The following is an 18384-nucleotide window of genomic DNA, read 5'->3' as shown; positions in this document are numbered from 1 at the left end:
TATTTTATAAATTCTTTAACTTTTTTCCCTTCTTTTTAGGTTCCTCATCCAATCCACTTTCATGAAACCACGGCAACTCAAGCCTACGACCAGTTTAGTATTTCGTAGCATTGTTTTTTAAATTATTTTTTATTTAAAAATATATTAAAATAATAATTTTTTAATTTTATTTTTAATATTAAATAATCTAAATTTATTTTTTTTTTTTAAAATACTTTTACACCGTAAAAACAAACAATGCAATAATCCAAGTCGTGTTTTTAAAAAATAGATAAAAGTTAATCTAGATAATTTGATGAGTTAAAATATATGTTTTTGATTTAATTAAAACTTAGTCAAGATTTAGTTTAATTTTTTTAAAATAAAATATAATAATTTTATTTTAATTAATTTAGATTAATTTGTCTAACACATCACCACCCAAACTATATTTAATAACTTTAATCTTATCCTATATAAAAACCCTATATGTCCAAAAGCCAACTTGGCCTATGTATTTTATTGACTCTTTCCCTCCTGCTTTCTCTTCCCCCATATTCTTTCCTTTTGTTTAAATTTTCAAAACATAGCTTATAGTAAAAAAGGCGAATATTTTACAATGATAAACCACAATAAACTTCAATGCTAAACAAAAATCTACATTTAGTGAAAATTCATCACTTTACAATGATTTTGTTGTGGAATTTTCACCGAAACCATGTCCTTAATGATTGTAAATATAACTATTAATAACCAAAGGTGAATTTTTTTTTATTTTTAGAACATTTTATTTTCATTAACAATAATAAGCTCGGTTTTTTAATATGGGTTTAATATTATAATAAATTTTACTATTATAATTTAAAAACAAACTATAAATTACGACAAGTTAGGTTATGTCTCGTTAACTTGTATATACAGTACTTCTTAGAAAACCATGACTATTTAGTCATCAAAGCTATATACCATGTTAAAAAGTTATTTTAATTCAATAGATTAAACTGTTACATAATATTTCAAGATATAATTTTATATTATTATCTACCATCACTAAATTTTAAATTTTCTAAACATATTTTACATGATCTCAAACCATACGAGATTTAATTATACGGTATTTCTTTGCACTTCATGAATACACAGTTCTGCTATTTTTTTTTATATATATTAAAAAAAAATCAGATCTTGGCCAGGAATGTTTAAGCAGCAAGGAGTCTAGACTAGTCAAGAACTGTACATGGATGGCCTCCAGAGTAGCAAGGGGGAGGTATTGCCTGTAAATAATAATCAATTTCAGAAGAGCTTGTCCAGGTAAAAGCCACAACAGTGAGTGCAGCTGTTATCCATGCAAAATGATTTCGTGATTGCATTTTCAAGCCTAGGGTTCTTAAGAAATTCCCTTTATTTTAAGATAAAATAATATTATGTCAAGAAATTAATTAATTAGTTTTCAAAATTTTAAAAATTACTCAATTTGTTTTTTGAAAAATTGAAGGGGACTAAATTTATGATCTACTCTTAAGGTAGGTATGGAGTGGAAATAGACTCTCCCCTAGCTAGCTTCTGAATTTCCATCAAACCTATTTTAGGATTTGAACATTAACCTCTGAGAATTATTTTTTTTTTTGTCTTGTATATCAAGTTTGGAAGCATATTCTTAAGTTTTCCTTCTTTTTTTTGTGAAGTATATTCTTAATTTTATATTACACACAAGAGAAGCAAGTTTCTATCGTACCTAGATTGTTAAAGAAGAAAGGCACAAAAAATGATACTTCATATCATATAATATAACTATTACACCGGACTAACTATTAAGTCAAATCAAGTTAAATCAGATAAACTCATAATTTTTTAGTATGAGCTAGATTTAAAGTTGAATTGAAAAAATTAACATTATAAAATTTAAGTTTATTTTTTTTTAATTTTTTATTAGTTAATTGACTTGACTAAACTCAGTTAAGTCTAGAATATTTTTTTACTAAATAAAAACAATGTTATTTTAATAAAAACTCGATAGGTTAAGTTAAATCAAGTTAAGTCAGACAAACTCATGATTTTTAGTATGAGCTAGATTTAAAGTTGAATTGAAAAAATTAATATTATAAAATCTAAGTTGATTTTTTTAACTTTTTATTAGTTAATTGACTTGACTAAACTAAGTTAAGTCTAGAATATATACATTTTAAATAAAATAATATTATTTTAATAAAAACAATTAATTCGAGTTGACTCGATAATCCACACGTTAATTCAACGATCAAGTAATTTGGATATTCTTTCCGAGTAATTATGAATCACATGGGTTAGGATATCTAAATCTAATAATTAAAGGGATAAGATAGCAGAAAATGTTAAAAGTAAATCGAGAAAAAGATTAATGAGGTCAAGCAAGGTAAAAAAAAAAAAGTTAGTTTTTGCTTGGTACCGTAGTATAAGTTGTTTTGTAAAATATATATAAATAATTTTTTTTAAATTTAATATCATTACATCAAAATCATAAAAAATACTAAGAAATACTAATTTAATATTTAAAAATAAATACATACACTAAAAAAAATTATTTTTTAAAAAAAAAGCGGCAAGTGGAGATGAAAAGGGAAAGGAGGAACATAGATTTAGATAAAGTGATTGAAGCTGTTGGCTTTGTGGACATTATCGCAGTCAAAAAGATTAGCATTTTTCTGTCGTTTTAAGCCTCAATAATTGACTGTAAAGCAGTGGTAGCTCAGACACAGATACACCCTTTTTATTCCCTCTGTTTTAGACCAAGGGAGAGCCCAACTAGTGAACTAGGTATCCTATGACTCGCCTTTGTCATCTTCCTCGCTACAAGTGCTCGGATTTCATAAGTCAACATCAATTTAGTACACAACATGTTACTCTTTCTTTTCTCGAGTCCCATACTCTTGGATTTCATCAGTTTTACTCAAGATGATTTTCTTATCAGTTAAAACGTATCGTCTACTGTTGAGTGTACCCTTTAGTAACTAATCGAGCCTTGTATTTCTCGATACAACCACATACTTGTTAATTTTATCGATAATGAGGTGATACAGGACAGATGAAATTGAGGTTTCTTCAACTTCAATGGTGAATGGGGGGCAGAGGCATTCGTTTTTTTTTTTTTTTTTTTGGCTTGATAGTCGATGACTGTGTTGTGAATACTACAGCTTGCGTGTTGTGAGGAGGAAAGGGTCGTTGGATTTTTTCTTCAAAGAGGAACAATACTGACCCTTCACGGCAAGCATTATCCATGACAAGACTGTAGAAAAGATAGCACTGTCCAGAATCCCGAAAGGTAAATACTTGATAAGATCACCTGTCTCATTATTCTTCTTTAACTTTATAAATTTAGCTTGTAAATCAATCCAATTTTACTAAATTAATAAGTTTTTTCGATTTAACTTGAAACTCGAAGCAAGTTCAATGATTTCGATAAGAAAAACAGAGACATGGCTTTCTATAATTGTTTTGATTTGTAAGGAGATGAGGAAGGTAGAGGGAGGAAACAAGAGGAAGCTCCATGAGCGCATGCTTTCAGTGCCCAATCTATCTGACAAGGAGGAAAACAGGGAGTGTGAATTGGAGAAGGAAAGGGATGAATCATGGAGATTTTCCATCCTTGTTGGATAAAAATGTACTCAATCAAGCAAAACGACATGGATTCTTTACCATCCATTCTCCCATCTATCTTTCCAAACAGTGCCAAAGATGGCCATTTCTTACCAAATCCACCGAAGGGAAATTCTACGAGAGTTAATGAAGGGCCCACAAGCAACACAAATTCAAAAACTAGAGAGCCAAGTTTTTCAATGATCTTTCCAACATCGATGAAATGTTATCAGGTACTGATTGCCTCCAGTGCAGCATTCAGTGAAACTGTCCTTGGCTTTTTTATGCTGGGACTAATCGAAGCCAAGATGCAAAAACAACCACAGACAGAGCTCGTGTTAAGGTACCTGTTGTTTTTGCCTTTTAGCCTTCCTGTAAGCAGCGGATCGCTCCTCGTAATGGTCGAGCCCCGACAACCCCACTTTTAAGGGATTTACATTTACTGGTGCTTGCATATTTATAAGACCCGGTTCACGGGTAGATTGATCCACACCCAATATTGTTTCAGGATTGTTATTTTTTAAGAAAATAAAAAGGTTAAAACAATTTTATTTTAAAAGAAAATGAAGTCAAACTAGGTTTCATTTAGATGACTGGATCATAAATGATTAACCTGCCGAATCAACCAGGATTAAATTCCAATTTGGTTTAGCATAAAACCCTGCTCAAGTCCCGAGTCAACAGGTCACTAGGTTGCCTGTGCTGTGCGGGTTTTATAACTACGATTGCTTAGGCATTGCGCACAGCATATCCATTGAGTATTGCTCACATCAAGTATATTGCAAAACTATCAAAAATAAAAATAAAAAAGAAAGAAAGAAAGAAAGACATTGTAACCTGACAAAAGCATTGCTAATTTACAACGCATCACACGCTGCATAGCATAGAGTACAAGGAAACCCCATGTAGGGACCAGATATAGCTGGACCATTTATGCATTTCACTATCAATAACCCGCCAATCTCATCGTACAGGCATCCTCCACCTAACTTGTTTCTTTATAACGCACACAACAGCGTTAACAGTCACGAAGCTGGAATCCACTGCAAAATTGTTTAACCAGCCAAGACCAAGTAATAGATGTGTTACAACTGTATGCTGTTGCTCAACTCCTCGAATTTCTGCGCCACCGATTGGTGATTCCTGCTCTTGTACACTTCGATTAGGGACTGTATTGCCTTGGATATCATATGTTTCTTTTGGTCCTCAATGGAGCTTCCAGCCTCAGACTGTGAGCTTGTCTCCCCTAATGAGGAGCATAGACCCTTAAACCACTCCTCCAAAAATGGGGCTTTCTGTGTGAAACAACCGAGGTTGGATGTAAATCTCAGAAGAGTTTCATAAATAAACTGAGAAAATGCCATGAATATGATACAAAGAATATGGAAAGGCAAGGGAAACAACACAGATGCACTCGTATATGCATGGGAGCTCCCGCTTTTCAGTTTCATTTCATTCCATTCTTACAGGGACTGGTTCTGATACTGATTTATGGAAACATACTTTCTTGGCAAGAGAGGTTTACATGATGTTTTCCTGCGGTGTTTGTGAATATTAAACTTCTACTTTCACAACATTGTACGAGCAATGAGAGATGCTTACTTTCACAAGGAAATCTTTCAGAGGTTGGTGATCAGTGCTTGAAGCGAGACCAAGGACATGCAACATGGTTGCTGTTACCTGTGGCCAAGAAAAAGATCATGTGAAACAAATTTGGAAAGAAAAATACTAGGTTAAGCCAAGCATATCACCCTCTAGCTCTGATGCAAAATGAAATACTCTGTTACAGAAGGATTGCTTGAGAGGCTGTCAGCAGCATGACATTCATAACATGGCAAAGAAAGTTCTGATGGAAATCAGTTCCCCTATAATTCAAAATGTTTTCAAATGAAAATAAATGACAAGGGGGGTTGACCTGCTTCTCAAGGGCAACCCTATATTTAAAATTTGATGGAGCTGAAATCTGGTCTGAACCTAGATTCTCAAGAATATGTTCCAGCCCTTGCACAACATCCGAAAAGGAGTTCCCATAATCTGCATGAAATAAACAGTCAGAGGATAAGGGAAATTTACAGTTCAACTTCGGATTATAGATAGCTACATTTTCTGAATGAATGCACTGGAGAGAAATTCAACAACTGGACTACAGATCATAATTAAATTTGGGTGCAAGCTTGCTGTAGGCTGGTAGCTCAAAACTGTACATGATAATTCGTAATAATTCAACGTTCTGCAAGGCAAACAAAATAATCTTAATCATGACAGATGAAAGTAGGCTCAGCCCTCCTACTAACCAAATGCTGAGGCTGGGACAGTCAGAGCAGCAGCAGCTTGTATCCTGATTTTAAAGTTAGAAGAATCCCGTAGTAGTAGCAGGAGAACACTAAAAACAGATGGAGCCCTGCCAAAATGTACACAAGCGTAATTATATTACAAATTTGGGTTGCAAGCATAAATTTGAAAAGGTATGTAATTTAAATAGAGCACCTTCCTGCCAAGCAGGTAGAAGATAGGTATACATATTTGACTCATTTATCACTATGAAGCTTACAGTTTTCCATGGCACACCAACATGTCAAATAATTTGCAACACCAATCAAAGGCATGCAAACGAGTAAAAACATAAAATATGAGGCGCTTTTATGGAAGACAGTCCAGGTAATAGCATGCAAACAGATGAGCAGGGGGAAATGATAAATATAGCATGAAAAGGGTCCCTATTGGGTAATGTCGATCTAGTGACGACAAGTAAATTGTGAAAGACAGCGCTGTTTTAGTATCACTTACCAATCCATATCTTGCAGTCTTAGTGTCTCGTTTAAAAAGAGGTTACTCAACGCATGACAAACATTCCACTGGACCTGTCAAATGTATATTATTCAAAGGTTAAGCAGAGAACATGGTGGAACTGAGACTCAATTTAAATGCAAGCACAACACAAGGCCAGTGACAGTTTTATCCTAAAATCAGAGCAATGGGGAATGATACCTTAACATTCCCAGTTGTGACACAAGAAAGGAATGCTTGAACCATTTTCTCCAGCAAATGTGAGTCTCCCAATGAAGTTGGATAGCGATAATTTGATGCGTGTTGAAGACCACTGCTTTCTGATAACATCTCAATTTTATTGCTTGATGAGTCCAGATAACCCACAGGCTTATCATGCACACCAGAAGAATTTGTATACTTGACAAATCTAGAAAGATTTCCAAGAGCTCTTACAGCATTTGATTTGATCTGATGGTGAGTAAAAGAGATGTCTCAATAAATATCTGAAAGTATGAATAAACCCGTCTACCGAAAGCTATGAGAAGAACTTAACCTTAACACCAACCCAGTTAAAATATACAAACTAAGCACCAGGGGAAGCTCCAAAAATTTAAGATGCAATAGAAGAGCTCAAGGAGCAAGAAATTGCTGTTAAATAAAATCAAAGAGCACAAACATGCCTGTGTTATCATGTTCTAGAGAAAAATTATCAACCTTAAACTATTGAAACAGGCATATATTAGTCAAATGAAGGTGGTTGTTTCCAGAAAGTTTAATTCATCACATATATTTTCATGTGCAACAGTCTATGGAAACCCCTAGCTGGCACTGAAGGTGCAAGTGAAAAATGAACACAAATTTGTTATACTTTGTTGGTTACTCCATTCCTTGGTGTTTCGAGCAAATGATGAACTGTGCTTGCTCCCCCTTCCGCATAAATGTATTTACCATCAATAAACATATTGAACAAAATCTCCCATGTTAACAAGCAATTGTGAGAGACAGTAAAGTAAGACATCTTAGATATTATCAGAAAAAACAAATGTCAACACCCATTGTGGATGAATGGAAAAATGATAAACTTATAAAAACTGAAAATGACTCTGGCAATCAATTCATTTACCTTGTCTCCATCTTCTGTTAGCCGCAAAGCACGCTCAGTTAAAAATGCCACTAATTGAGGGTTTGTGTTTGAGCCTGTAACAGGAGAAAGAAGAATTAATTAAAATCAATACCAATATGAATTCTACAACATAGTAAATTTAAAATACCACTTTGATATCCTGCAAGTGCACCTGTGTACTTTTTCAAGGGAAATTCATCAATACAGTGACGCAGGGAATCACATATGTTTGCCAAAGCCCATGAGGCAGTTATTCTCACCTGAAAGAAATTAGTAATGCACAATCATCAAGGTCACATACTTACGACAAATTTCAAAAATAAAATTGGAAAAGGCATGATAAGATACCGAGACCAAGGGATCCCGAGTGTTGATCTCAACAGCATGGATAAACTTGTCAAGGATCTCTGCACTAAATGATTCAAGTTCATAAATTTTGTATGCACAATCTTGCATAGGAACAACGAGTTGCTCAGATCATACAGAAATATTCCATAATCACCTCAGTGGAACTTGCAGAAAACATGAGATTACACCAATGCCTCGACAAGCAGCTGACCTGACTGAAGGAACCCCATCATTAACAGCATTGATCTGCAAAAGTTTTGAAGGTGCATTATATGAACTTGAAAAGAAAAATAAATAATAAATAATTGTTCCGTGCAGAAAGCAAAATGGTTTCAAGTTGCACATGAACTTACCAAAGAAGAAACAATGAACTCCTGCTTCTCCTTTGCAAGGGAGAAGAATACAGAAGAGGTAATACCCGCGAAACAAGTTATTGTTGCAGTTCTTACCTACCAGAGGTAAAAAAAATATTCCCAAAAAAAATCAGCAATATGCAGGCATGAAGATAAATCAAATTTTCAGCAGCTGTATAGTTTTGTTATAAATGCAATAGAAGAGCTATGTTTCATCTAGTCTTAACATTTTCTCAGCAGAAATTGTTATAAGAAGTCAAAGACTGCCAAGAAGGATGCCAACTACAACTGTGCTAAATTCATTCAATTGATCAACATGTTGAATCATCAAACCAATGGCTTAAACAGTCCCTTTTAAAAATTACTAATACAATCTAACAATTCCACCAAGTCTAGTGTAGTGGGTTTATTTTCAAGCCCCATGAAGCAAGAAGGATTCCTAACTTTCAGATGGATGACCCTTAAAGGACTAATAATAGCTGTGTAGGTTAATAAAAATTAAGCAGATGCATAAAAAAAGATTCATCCTCCAACACGCAAGGAATTTCATGTTTTTCCAACCTCATCTAAAAAGGAAAAATCATCACTAAATAAGAAAATTCCAAGCATAGAGAAAAACAAAAGGCCAAAATTCATTACTAAATAAAAAAATTGAAAAAAACATCTTTTAGATCTAACTAGATGCCATGCCCGTGTGATGCCACGGGCTTGTAGCATGCTTGTGCATTGTCGTGGGTTTGTGGGAAAAAAAAAGTCATATAGAGAAAAACCGTTGCAATCCACAATGTTTTCAAGGAAAAAACTACAAAGCTAAATTCTCAACCAGTTTAATATTAAAAAAAATTAACAAAGATAATTTTGAAAAAAATCATAACAAAAAAAAAACGAAAGGAAAAAAAAAACATGCAGGGAAACACTGTAGTAATCTATAGTGTTTCATGAGGAAATCTACAGTTGTAATTCTCAACTAGCTCAATATTAAAAATAATAAAATCGATAAAGACAATTTTGAAAAAAAGCATAACAAAAAAAAAATCATGTGGAGAAACACTGTAGCAATCTACAGTGTTTTAAAAAAAAAAAACCTACAAAGTGAAATTCTCAACCAGCTCAGTATTAAAAAAATAAAGTCGACAAAAACAATTCTGGAAAAAAAAATGAAAAAAAATGGGAAAAAAACATGTTGGGAAAGTTAAAGTTAAATTCTCAACTAGCTCAATATTATATAAAAAAAAAATCAACAGATAATTTGAAAAAAAAAAACATGTAGGGAAACACTGTAGCAAAACAAAAACCATATGGAGAAATATTGTAGCAATACATGATGTTTTAAAGAAAAAAACTATGATACAAAATTATCAACTAGCTCAATATGAAAAAAAATAAAATCGACAAAAACCATTTTGGAAAAAGAAAAAATTCATAAAAAAGAAATGAAAAAAACCATGTAGGGAAACATTGTAGCAATCCATAATGTTTTAAAGAAAAAAACTACATAACTAAATTCTCAACCAGTTCAATATTAAAAAAAAAAACGACAAAGATAATTTTGGAAAAAAAAAACATAAAAACAAAAAAGAATTAAAACAAGAAGAAGAAGACAATCTTGGGAAAAAAAGAAAAAAAAAACATGTAAAACCCAAAAAAAAAAAAAAAATGTGGGGAAAAAAAAAGACAATCTTAGGGGAAAAAACCATGTCTGTATTCTAACTTTTATTTGTTTCATACAAAAACCAATTCACTGGCATATTGAAAGTTATTATCATTTTTATCAAACAAATTATTTGATGTATTCAAACTTCTTTCATGTCTGTATTCTAGATCTTTCATGTTGTCCAATTATAATAAATTTTTATTCTTCAAAGCCTCCAGAACCTCTGAATTACAAATGAGAACAGCAAGATCCAGCAGGTAGGTTGCTGAAGAAATGAATTAATAATGTTTGTTGAGTTGCTTAGAAAAGCATAGGACGTCACAACTCACATAGCTACCAATACTATTGGAGTGTTCAAATCTCACTCAATTTTTTTCTGTTTGGATGAATGTTCCTAATTAAATTAACTAGTCATTGGCCATGATTTTTTTTAGAATAATCAGTGCTGGTTTTTTTTTAAATAAAATAAAATAAAAATCAAGACTCTAGATTCTGAACAGCCTGATGAGCATGATTTAGGCATTTCATACTTTACTTTCTAACATTAACAACAATTACAGGAGGAGTCCCATACCACCAACCTTTTGCATGAGCAAACACATGCTGACTTCACATGCCAAAAAACACGTGAGCAAATGTAGCACAAGTATTAGATCTAGAGACAAAAACTTTAACCATGTAGAGGGAAAAATCTAATATCTCCTAAAGATCACACATCATGAAAATAAATTGTTCCAGAAAGGTAAAACGTTCAACAAACCATGGGAGAAGTATGCCGTAATGTCATAGGTATATGCTTCTCTATTGCCTCAGACCAATGTTCGCTTCCTGAATGATATGTTTTTTGTTCATCTTTGGTATCTTCTGCACTCTCAGGTTCATATGATGGTGCTGATGATACTTTCTTCATCCTCACAAAATCAGATGTAAATGGAGTATCCAGTAACTTATCATCTAAAACATCTTCAGTTCCTTTAAATCCAGATATTGCACGAAGACATTCATCCAAAACCTATAATGGGAAAATGAAGAGAATAAAGGTAGTAAAGATGGAGGAATTACCACATTAGAACCAGATATTAGAATAGAATAGCAATTCATGAAGAAATGTAAAAATGGTTTTTGAAAAAATACAAGCAGTTATTCCATCAGAAATTTTCATTTATATAATTTCAAGCCAGTAACTGCAAGCATAACTAGTCTTACTGATTTACTGTTGGATTATACAGGACAATCCAAACCAGTGACTACAAATCTCACCTTAATCTAAATCAAAACTGTCAGACCCAAGTACAAGAAATTGTTCGGGTTAAAAACAAGCAAGAATATCTTACCTTAATAGCAGCTGTTACAATCTTTTCTCCAATAAAGCCAACAGTATCTCCTGCATGTCCCTTCCACGTCCTCATAGGAGCTTCTAGAGAAGCTGCCCTCAAAATTTTGGAGACTATGATGGAAACACGTTCCCAACAAGCAGATGCTATGTTGGGGTAACTGTGTATCACAGCTCTAAGAGTCTGGAACAAAAGGAGCACAAGTGGTTCTTTTCAAGTAACAACACAACATTAAAATAAGAGCAGAAAAAATTAAAGACAATCTTCTGAGCTTTGACCTTTCTAGCAAAGCTGTAAGCAAAACTCACCACCTAGAGATTGCATACAAGTTTACCAAAGTCTTACTGAATGATAATTGTCTATGTCCTTTTCACTTTAATTCCCAGTCACTCTGGCATAAGGTGAAGGGAAGGCATGCTAAGGTTGGAGTTAGTATTACCTTTGATTGAAGCCAATTTCCTCGTGCAAGTTCATGAAACTCATTTCAAAGTTTTCCATATTTTTCTCCATTAGTTGATTATAATACAGGCAATGGTTCTTGCATTCGTTTATGGCAACTAGAAATGGGAACAGTGTTTTAGTTTCTTTCACTTTCTCCATAGGACCAGATTATAGAGTTTGGATTAGAGGATTTTAGCAAGTTTAGTAGCAAATACTTCTTGCTCATCTTGTGAATATGTGCTTTCCTTTGACTAATTACATCTGAGACCGGCATAAATCTAAGTTTAAAACCTCTGTTTCTTATAAATATACTAAAAAGTATTGAACAAGTTTAAATAATTGGTGCAGGACAGCTTTGGGGGCTGTTCTGGATCTGACTTTGGAGGCTGTTTAGGGTTATATTGAAGTGGTTTTCTGTAGGAAATTGTAGAAACTATTAGTCACACTAATATAATTTCTAGGGTCACACATAGAGGATAGAAAAACCTAAGATTCACATCTAGAGTTCTTAGGAGTGGCATGCCCGTTTGGCATTGCGGTCAAACCTGCTTTTCGGAAACTTTCAATTTTTTTTTTTTTGCTAAAATTGAGTGCGGTTTGTACTTTTTGGATCGTTTTGATGTGCTGATATTAAAAATAATTTTTAAAAAATAAAAAAAACATTATTGGCATGCTTTTCGGCACGAAAAGCTATTTGAAAAGCAACAGCTACCACACTCCCAAACACCCTAAGGGAGATTGAGTCACACAATCAATTGCAAATTGCAGGAATTTATTCATAAATTGTTATTCATAATATTGAAAGACTACATACTTATTATAGAGTTTGAGCAGTCTGAATCCAACAAGAACTTAGATTCCTAAATAAGAAAACCAAGTCTATTATGTAGAATAAGAAAATACCCTTGTCTATAAAAAGACACAAGTTTTGCTTTCTTTGTTGTCTGCATCAATAATATTACCTGGAGGGTCTCAAAGCATATTGTTGGATTGGTTAATTGCTCAGAAAGCCTAAATATAGTGAAAATAACACCAGACCTCTTCTCAGCCTCAACTGCACCTGGAAGAAGGCTTCAAATAGATTACAAGGTCATATTAGACTAAAGTGCGAAAATGAAAACAATGACAAAATATAAATGGAAGTATTCCAACCAAACAGGACAGTTATATGCACAATACAGAAAGCTTCAACCCAGTAACAGAGATATCAACTGGTCTATCACCAGTAACACTAACAATTAAGAAGATAGGGATGTCTGACATGTATCAAACAGGTTGTGAATGGAAAAAACTCAATTTTTATAAACAAACGTGATAAGAGGATCATATGCAGAGACAATCCTCTAAATAGCATAGCATAAAAAATACCTAACCTGTGGAAATTTCTTCTAAAAGCATTTGTTTGACCTGTGGTGATGATGGTGAGGTTGAGAAAGCTGCAGTCAAGCAGCTAATAGTGCTAGCCTAGCAAAAGATTTTAAAGTATGATACAGAAGTTAGTTTCAAATGTCATTTGAAGCACCCTACCCCACACCCCAGAAAGGACAAAAGGACCAAAAAAATGGAAAAAACGCTAAAGGATAACACAATTATTTCCACTTATACTGCACAAGTAGAACTCACCAGCAGGCCAGTTTGATTGCTTTTGAAAGGGAACCCATTCTCAGCCTTTTCCAAGAGAGAAGCAATTGCTCTAGGTAACAACTCTTTGGGCATTCTAGAATATCTGTAGGATGATCACCCAGAAAAAAAAAGGTGGGGGGAGGGGGGGGGGAGAAGAAGAATAAGTAAAGTAAGGATACCGCTGCTTTTCTGGGGAAAAAGCAAGCAAAATGCAAACATGCAGAAAAATATCCTACATTAGAACTGAACAATCCATAATTCTTCACTCCATGTGTAAGAATAGAGTAAATTACAATTTTAACAACAAACAGATTCACTTTTGGATACAGTGAACTGACAAAGCAGTTATCAGGCTTGAATAACCTATAAAGTGAGCATGAAGATTACAAGAAACACTGATAATGTATCAGATTGGAAAACTCAAAACTGTAATGACTGCGAGATAGTTTTTAGATGGAAGATTCGTACGGTGTAGATGATATAAGAAGCATTAGAATCTTGAACACGGATGCTAGTAGTCGACTATGAGTTTCACGCTGGATTAAGTGCAGAATACCTACACCAGACACAAAGGAGAATGCTTAATACTAGGCCATGTGAGCAGTAAACCAGAAACATCAGGAAATAACAACAGTGAAGCACATTTACACCAAAATTACTAAACTGCATGGCACACTGCCTCTCTACTACCAGTGTGAAGTTGCATCAGTATCCGTCCAAGGGAACTTGATAGGGCCATAAAAGATCCCCATTTAGTAGATTCTTTGTACTCTGCCACCTGCAGAAAAACAGATGAAGGTCCATCCAGCATAACTACCACGGTCGACGCAGATGCAATCCGAACCTAGTGACCACAAAACACAAGAAATGAGTGAGGAGTGTCAAGGAGGTACACAATGCAATACAATGTAGTCAAAAATATGAAAATTGCTCTGCAGATAATTTGAAACATCACAGATAAAGTGCCTAGAAAAAAAAATGAACAGACATTAATGCTCTTCAGGTTGGGGGAAATGGGAAGGAAAAGGGAAGGCAAGAAAGGATTTGGGGAATGAAGAAAACTTATTTTCCTCCCGCGTGCCTGGTCAGCAAAGAGAGGAAAGAGAATCCAATTTTCCTCTTCTTTTTGTTAATGAGTGGAGAGGAAAGAAATAGCATGCTAAGTAGATTACTCTAACCTTGTGATATAACTTCCGATTGACAATGTGGGTCTACAGGACATCAATAACAATAGTAAGAATGGGAAAATAGATACACTATTCTCCATCTTGCTGGAATCTTGAGGGCATGGGAGAGGCATGGAAGCACTTTTTTTTCCCTCTTCCCTCCCCATTTTGTTCAAAGCAAACAGAATAAATGACCTTACTTGCATACTCTTTCCATCACCATCTCTCATTTTTATCCTCATCCCCCCACCAGAAAACAACAAAAGAAAAGAGAAACAAGTGTATGACCAACAGAAATTGACATTAAACAGCACCTTTAAATAAGGGTCAAATAGCAAACAAGTCATTAGAGTTGCTTCAAACTTCCTGCAAATAAAGAAGTCACATGAGGTAATTAGACAGAGAACACTTCAAAAAAGAAACAAAAGATAAACAATACAGCAACAACACAAATTTGTTGTGAAAACTAGAGGAAAAAGCTTGACCTTTGTTGCAGTACATCATTGGTAGGCAAAAGCATTGTCCATTGGGCAGTAAATGACTTGGGATCAGCTTGACAAAGATCCTTGTCCACAAAATAAAAAGGTCAAATTGCATCAATGTTATGACTGGAATTGCAAATAATTGTTCAGCGATGATAGTTGTAAACAGCTACAACAATTTCATTAACATATTGGAAGTGATCTACAGCAACTGCAATGAAATGAGACTGGTAAACATGGGCACTCCAACAAAAAGATCACATCAAATACAGCTAGGTAAATCATTAAGTAAATTTAAACTGTCTTTCTATGAGAAAAAAGAGCATCACTGAGCTCACAAGACTATATTACAGTAATGTTGACACGTAGATTGATAAACAGATGGCTGTGAAAACTTTCTATGCTAAAAAGAATAACTTTATAATGTTTACCTGTATGCATACAATGGCAGCAACTCGAACCTTTGAGCTTTGAATACCATCAGTATCTTTTCCTGATACATCACTATCACTGCAATCTGAATCTGATGACATGAAATCGGTTGCATAAGATTCATGATCAGATAAACACAAGGAATCCTGAGCTTTGGGCTGTTTCATATATACACTATCTTTTTTGCGCAAGTGTGGAGGCCTATATGGAGTATTATCTTTTCGTACAGGTTCTTTAGAATTCAACTTAAGACTCGCTAAACTAAGTTCCTTCTCCTTGTTAACAGCTGGTGAGGCTGTAAACTGTTGTCTAGTGTTAATGCCATAAATAAAGAACAATCGTAATGTTGCGACAAAACCAGAAACCTGTAAAAAAAGATAACAAAAACCAACTTGTAACATATAAAAACAACTGGAGCATAGAAAGACGAACAACTGGATCTTTACACCTTAAGAGTATATGGATTAACTTACATGATCATGAAGAGAACCTTTAGGATCCACAAGAACCAAATGTAGACAATTAAGAAGAGAAGAATAAAACCTGCAGAGAAGAGTTGTTACTATGCTAAGTTCAAACATTAAAAAATCACATAAAGGCACAAAAACAAGCTCTCCTGTTGATTGTACAGATACGTTGTTTGGGGTTAAAGGGTGATGATCATGGTACCTGGACATAACAATATCTTCAGAAAGCGAGTTGTTGACTGCTAAGGCATCCATCACTTTCCTAAGCACCTGATCAACAACCACAAAACTTAAGACACTCATTTGTACACAAACAATCAACAAGGCATAGGAATACACCTACCTCAATCGTAGATTGCCAAACATCAGCAGAAAGAGAAGACCCAACTTTTTCAAACACTTCACCAAGCATAGCAAACACAGCAGTATAAACCTCCCATAAACTACTATACTTAGACACTCCCTTTCCAGTAGCCCCAGCAGACCTTTGGTTCCCACTACTATACGACGAGCTAACTAACTGTGCGTGAGAGCAGTCAACAATTCGGAGAAGGAATTTCACTAACTGAACATTATCCGATAGCAAACATTTTTGCTGATATTCACTCACAAAATACCTACAAATTTATAAAAAAAAACAAATGAGAAATGAGAAACATATAAAAATTTAGCAATCACCAAATGAAAAACTAACCTTACAGTCTCTATACATTCGACAGCAAGACTGGCATTAGCAGTACCAGCTTTTCCGAAAAACAACTGCAGCATTTTCGCATACGAATCAAGTGTAACACTCCATGAATTAGAATTTAATTGCAGCGAAACGCGTTGCCTTTGACATACATCATAAACCTAATTTACAAGATTCAAATTCAGTAAAAAAAGAAAAAAACTCACTAACATTAACAAAAATTAAAAATTTTAATTATTTTTACCAAATGTGAAATGTGAGGGTACACTGAAGTGATATCTTGTGATGAATTTGCCACCAATTCCAGTAAAAATATCAAATCAGAGGTAATCTGATAAAACAAAATTATTGGTAAGTTAATGCGAGAGTAATTAAGGAGTAAATCAGCTGATTAGTGAGGATTGAGATTGATAAGTTACTTCGTGAGAAGGGAGATCGGAGGCGGCGGAGAGAAGAGTGGGAGAGGAGAAGAGTAAACCGTGAAGGAGTTCTGGAAGTGATTTTGATTCTGATTTTGGACTTCGACTTGTTAGGGTTTCGTCTCTTAGAGTGAGAAATGCTGTTCTCCAGGTTCGGATTATCGGCGGTTGCGGCAGCGACGCCGACGACGATGGTGTCGCCATAAAAGCAGAAATGATTTGGTGGGCGGGGAAGAGGAGGTGGGAGTGTTTATATCATTTCTTGTGATGATAATTTAAATGAGTGCTAGTGGTTTAGAACTTGAGAATTGAGGTGGCACTCTGTTACAGCAAATATGATTGAGAATTTGAAAATTAATTAGAAATCATATTTACAATTGAAAAGTAAAATATAAAACAAATATTGATTTTAAGATTCCAAGATAATTTTAATTTAGTAGTGTTTGGGAATTAAATAATGATTTAAAAAAAATATTATTGATTTATAAAAATATTAAAATAATATTCTTTTTTATTTTAAAAAAAATATTTTTAATATTAACATATCTAAATTATTTAAAAATTTTAAAAAATAAATAATTATAACCAATCTTTTGTTAAACCGCGCTAGCCTCCCATCTATTATTCAATTATCAATTAAAGAACTCTAAAACGCGTGGGGAAAGTACTGTAGCTTTCCCCACGATTTTCTCCGCCAAAACATATATTGTCTCTGCAGTTGAATGTCTTACTCGTTTTCCCACAGAATATATTACCACTGAATAAGTTTGGAAAAAACGACATCATGATTACAGCGTCTTAAATGCTTTGAAAAATCAGGCTGTAATTTTTTTGTTCCCACTGTTTTTCGATCTTTGTGTTTCTTCTGTGGAGTTTCAAGGAATTATTGAATTGTCAGACATCTTATCACCTTTGAAATAATTAAAAGGAAGAGGCAATAAACTTATATGTTACACGTCTGCAGGTTCTTTAATTTAGAGAGTGTCAAGTCAACCAGTTTTTAATGCTACATTAAATGCTTTTGGGTTTTATTTAGATAAAGTAAAGCTGCCAATCTTTTTAGTGGTGCCTTAGATAAATGTGGCGTGTACATGCTGTTCGGTTTTGATTGTTTCCTGTTCAGTTTTGGTTGGGATTTCTGTTCTGGTTAGTGTACGTGCTTGGCAGAGAATTCTAATTCTTTTATTTCATGGGATGATGCTGTTTTGGAGTGCTGTTTTTAGCTGGCCGATTATCTCAGCTCTCACCTCTCTACTCCCACCTCTCTTATAATATTTGAACACATTGTCAGCTCTCCTCTTCCCCAGCCAAAAGCCACACCAGCAATCACCATCCACACGACAGACCAGCAACAGCAGCAAGCATCTCCACCGTGCAAACACCATCCTCACGACAGACCAGCAACAGCAGCAAGCATCTCCCCCAGGCCAGGTAGCTTCTTCTCTTCTTGCTTATCCAGGCGAATCATGCATCTCTCAGCTCGGACCTCTA

At 34.3% G+C, this 18384-nt stretch overlaps 1 protein-coding gene across 1 annotated transcript; it reads right to left on the bottom strand.

The window, feature by feature from the left end:
- Window positions 1-4406: 4406 nt before the first annotated feature.
- LOC118048980 (uncharacterized) lies at window positions 4407-17210 on the bottom strand. The gene is made up of 27 exons (XM_035058829.2): window positions 16894-17210; window positions 16719-16805; window positions 16478-16635; window positions 16127-16400; window positions 15986-16053; window positions 15790-15859; window positions 15316-15681; window positions 14888-14967; window positions 14717-14768; window positions 13927-14080; window positions 13705-13792; window positions 13237-13339; window positions 12987-13077; window positions 12576-12673; window positions 11173-11355; window positions 10599-10850; window positions 8185-8280; window positions 7986-8077; window positions 7832-7895; window positions 7656-7743; window positions 7484-7557; window positions 6580-6828; window positions 6379-6452; window positions 5886-5992; window positions 5507-5625; window positions 5194-5271; window positions 4407-4886 (listed from the first exon to the last, which is right to left on the bottom strand). Exons 1-27 carry the CDS (start codon window positions 17095-17097, stop codon window positions 4677-4679), a joined length of 3579 nt encoding a protein of 1192 aa, XP_034914720.1. The 5' UTR covers window positions 17098-17210; the 3' UTR covers window positions 4407-4676.
- Between the last annotated feature and the right edge of the window lie 1174 nt (window positions 17211-18384).

This window comes from Populus alba, chromosome 1 (genome assembly GCF_005239225.2).
Source record: "Populus alba chromosome 1, ASM523922v2, whole genome shotgun sequence".
In the NCBI taxonomy this organism is placed as follows: domain Eukaryota; kingdom Viridiplantae; phylum Streptophyta; class Magnoliopsida; order Malpighiales; family Salicaceae; genus Populus; species Populus alba.
This window is presented reverse-complemented; position numbering and strand designations above follow the sequence as displayed.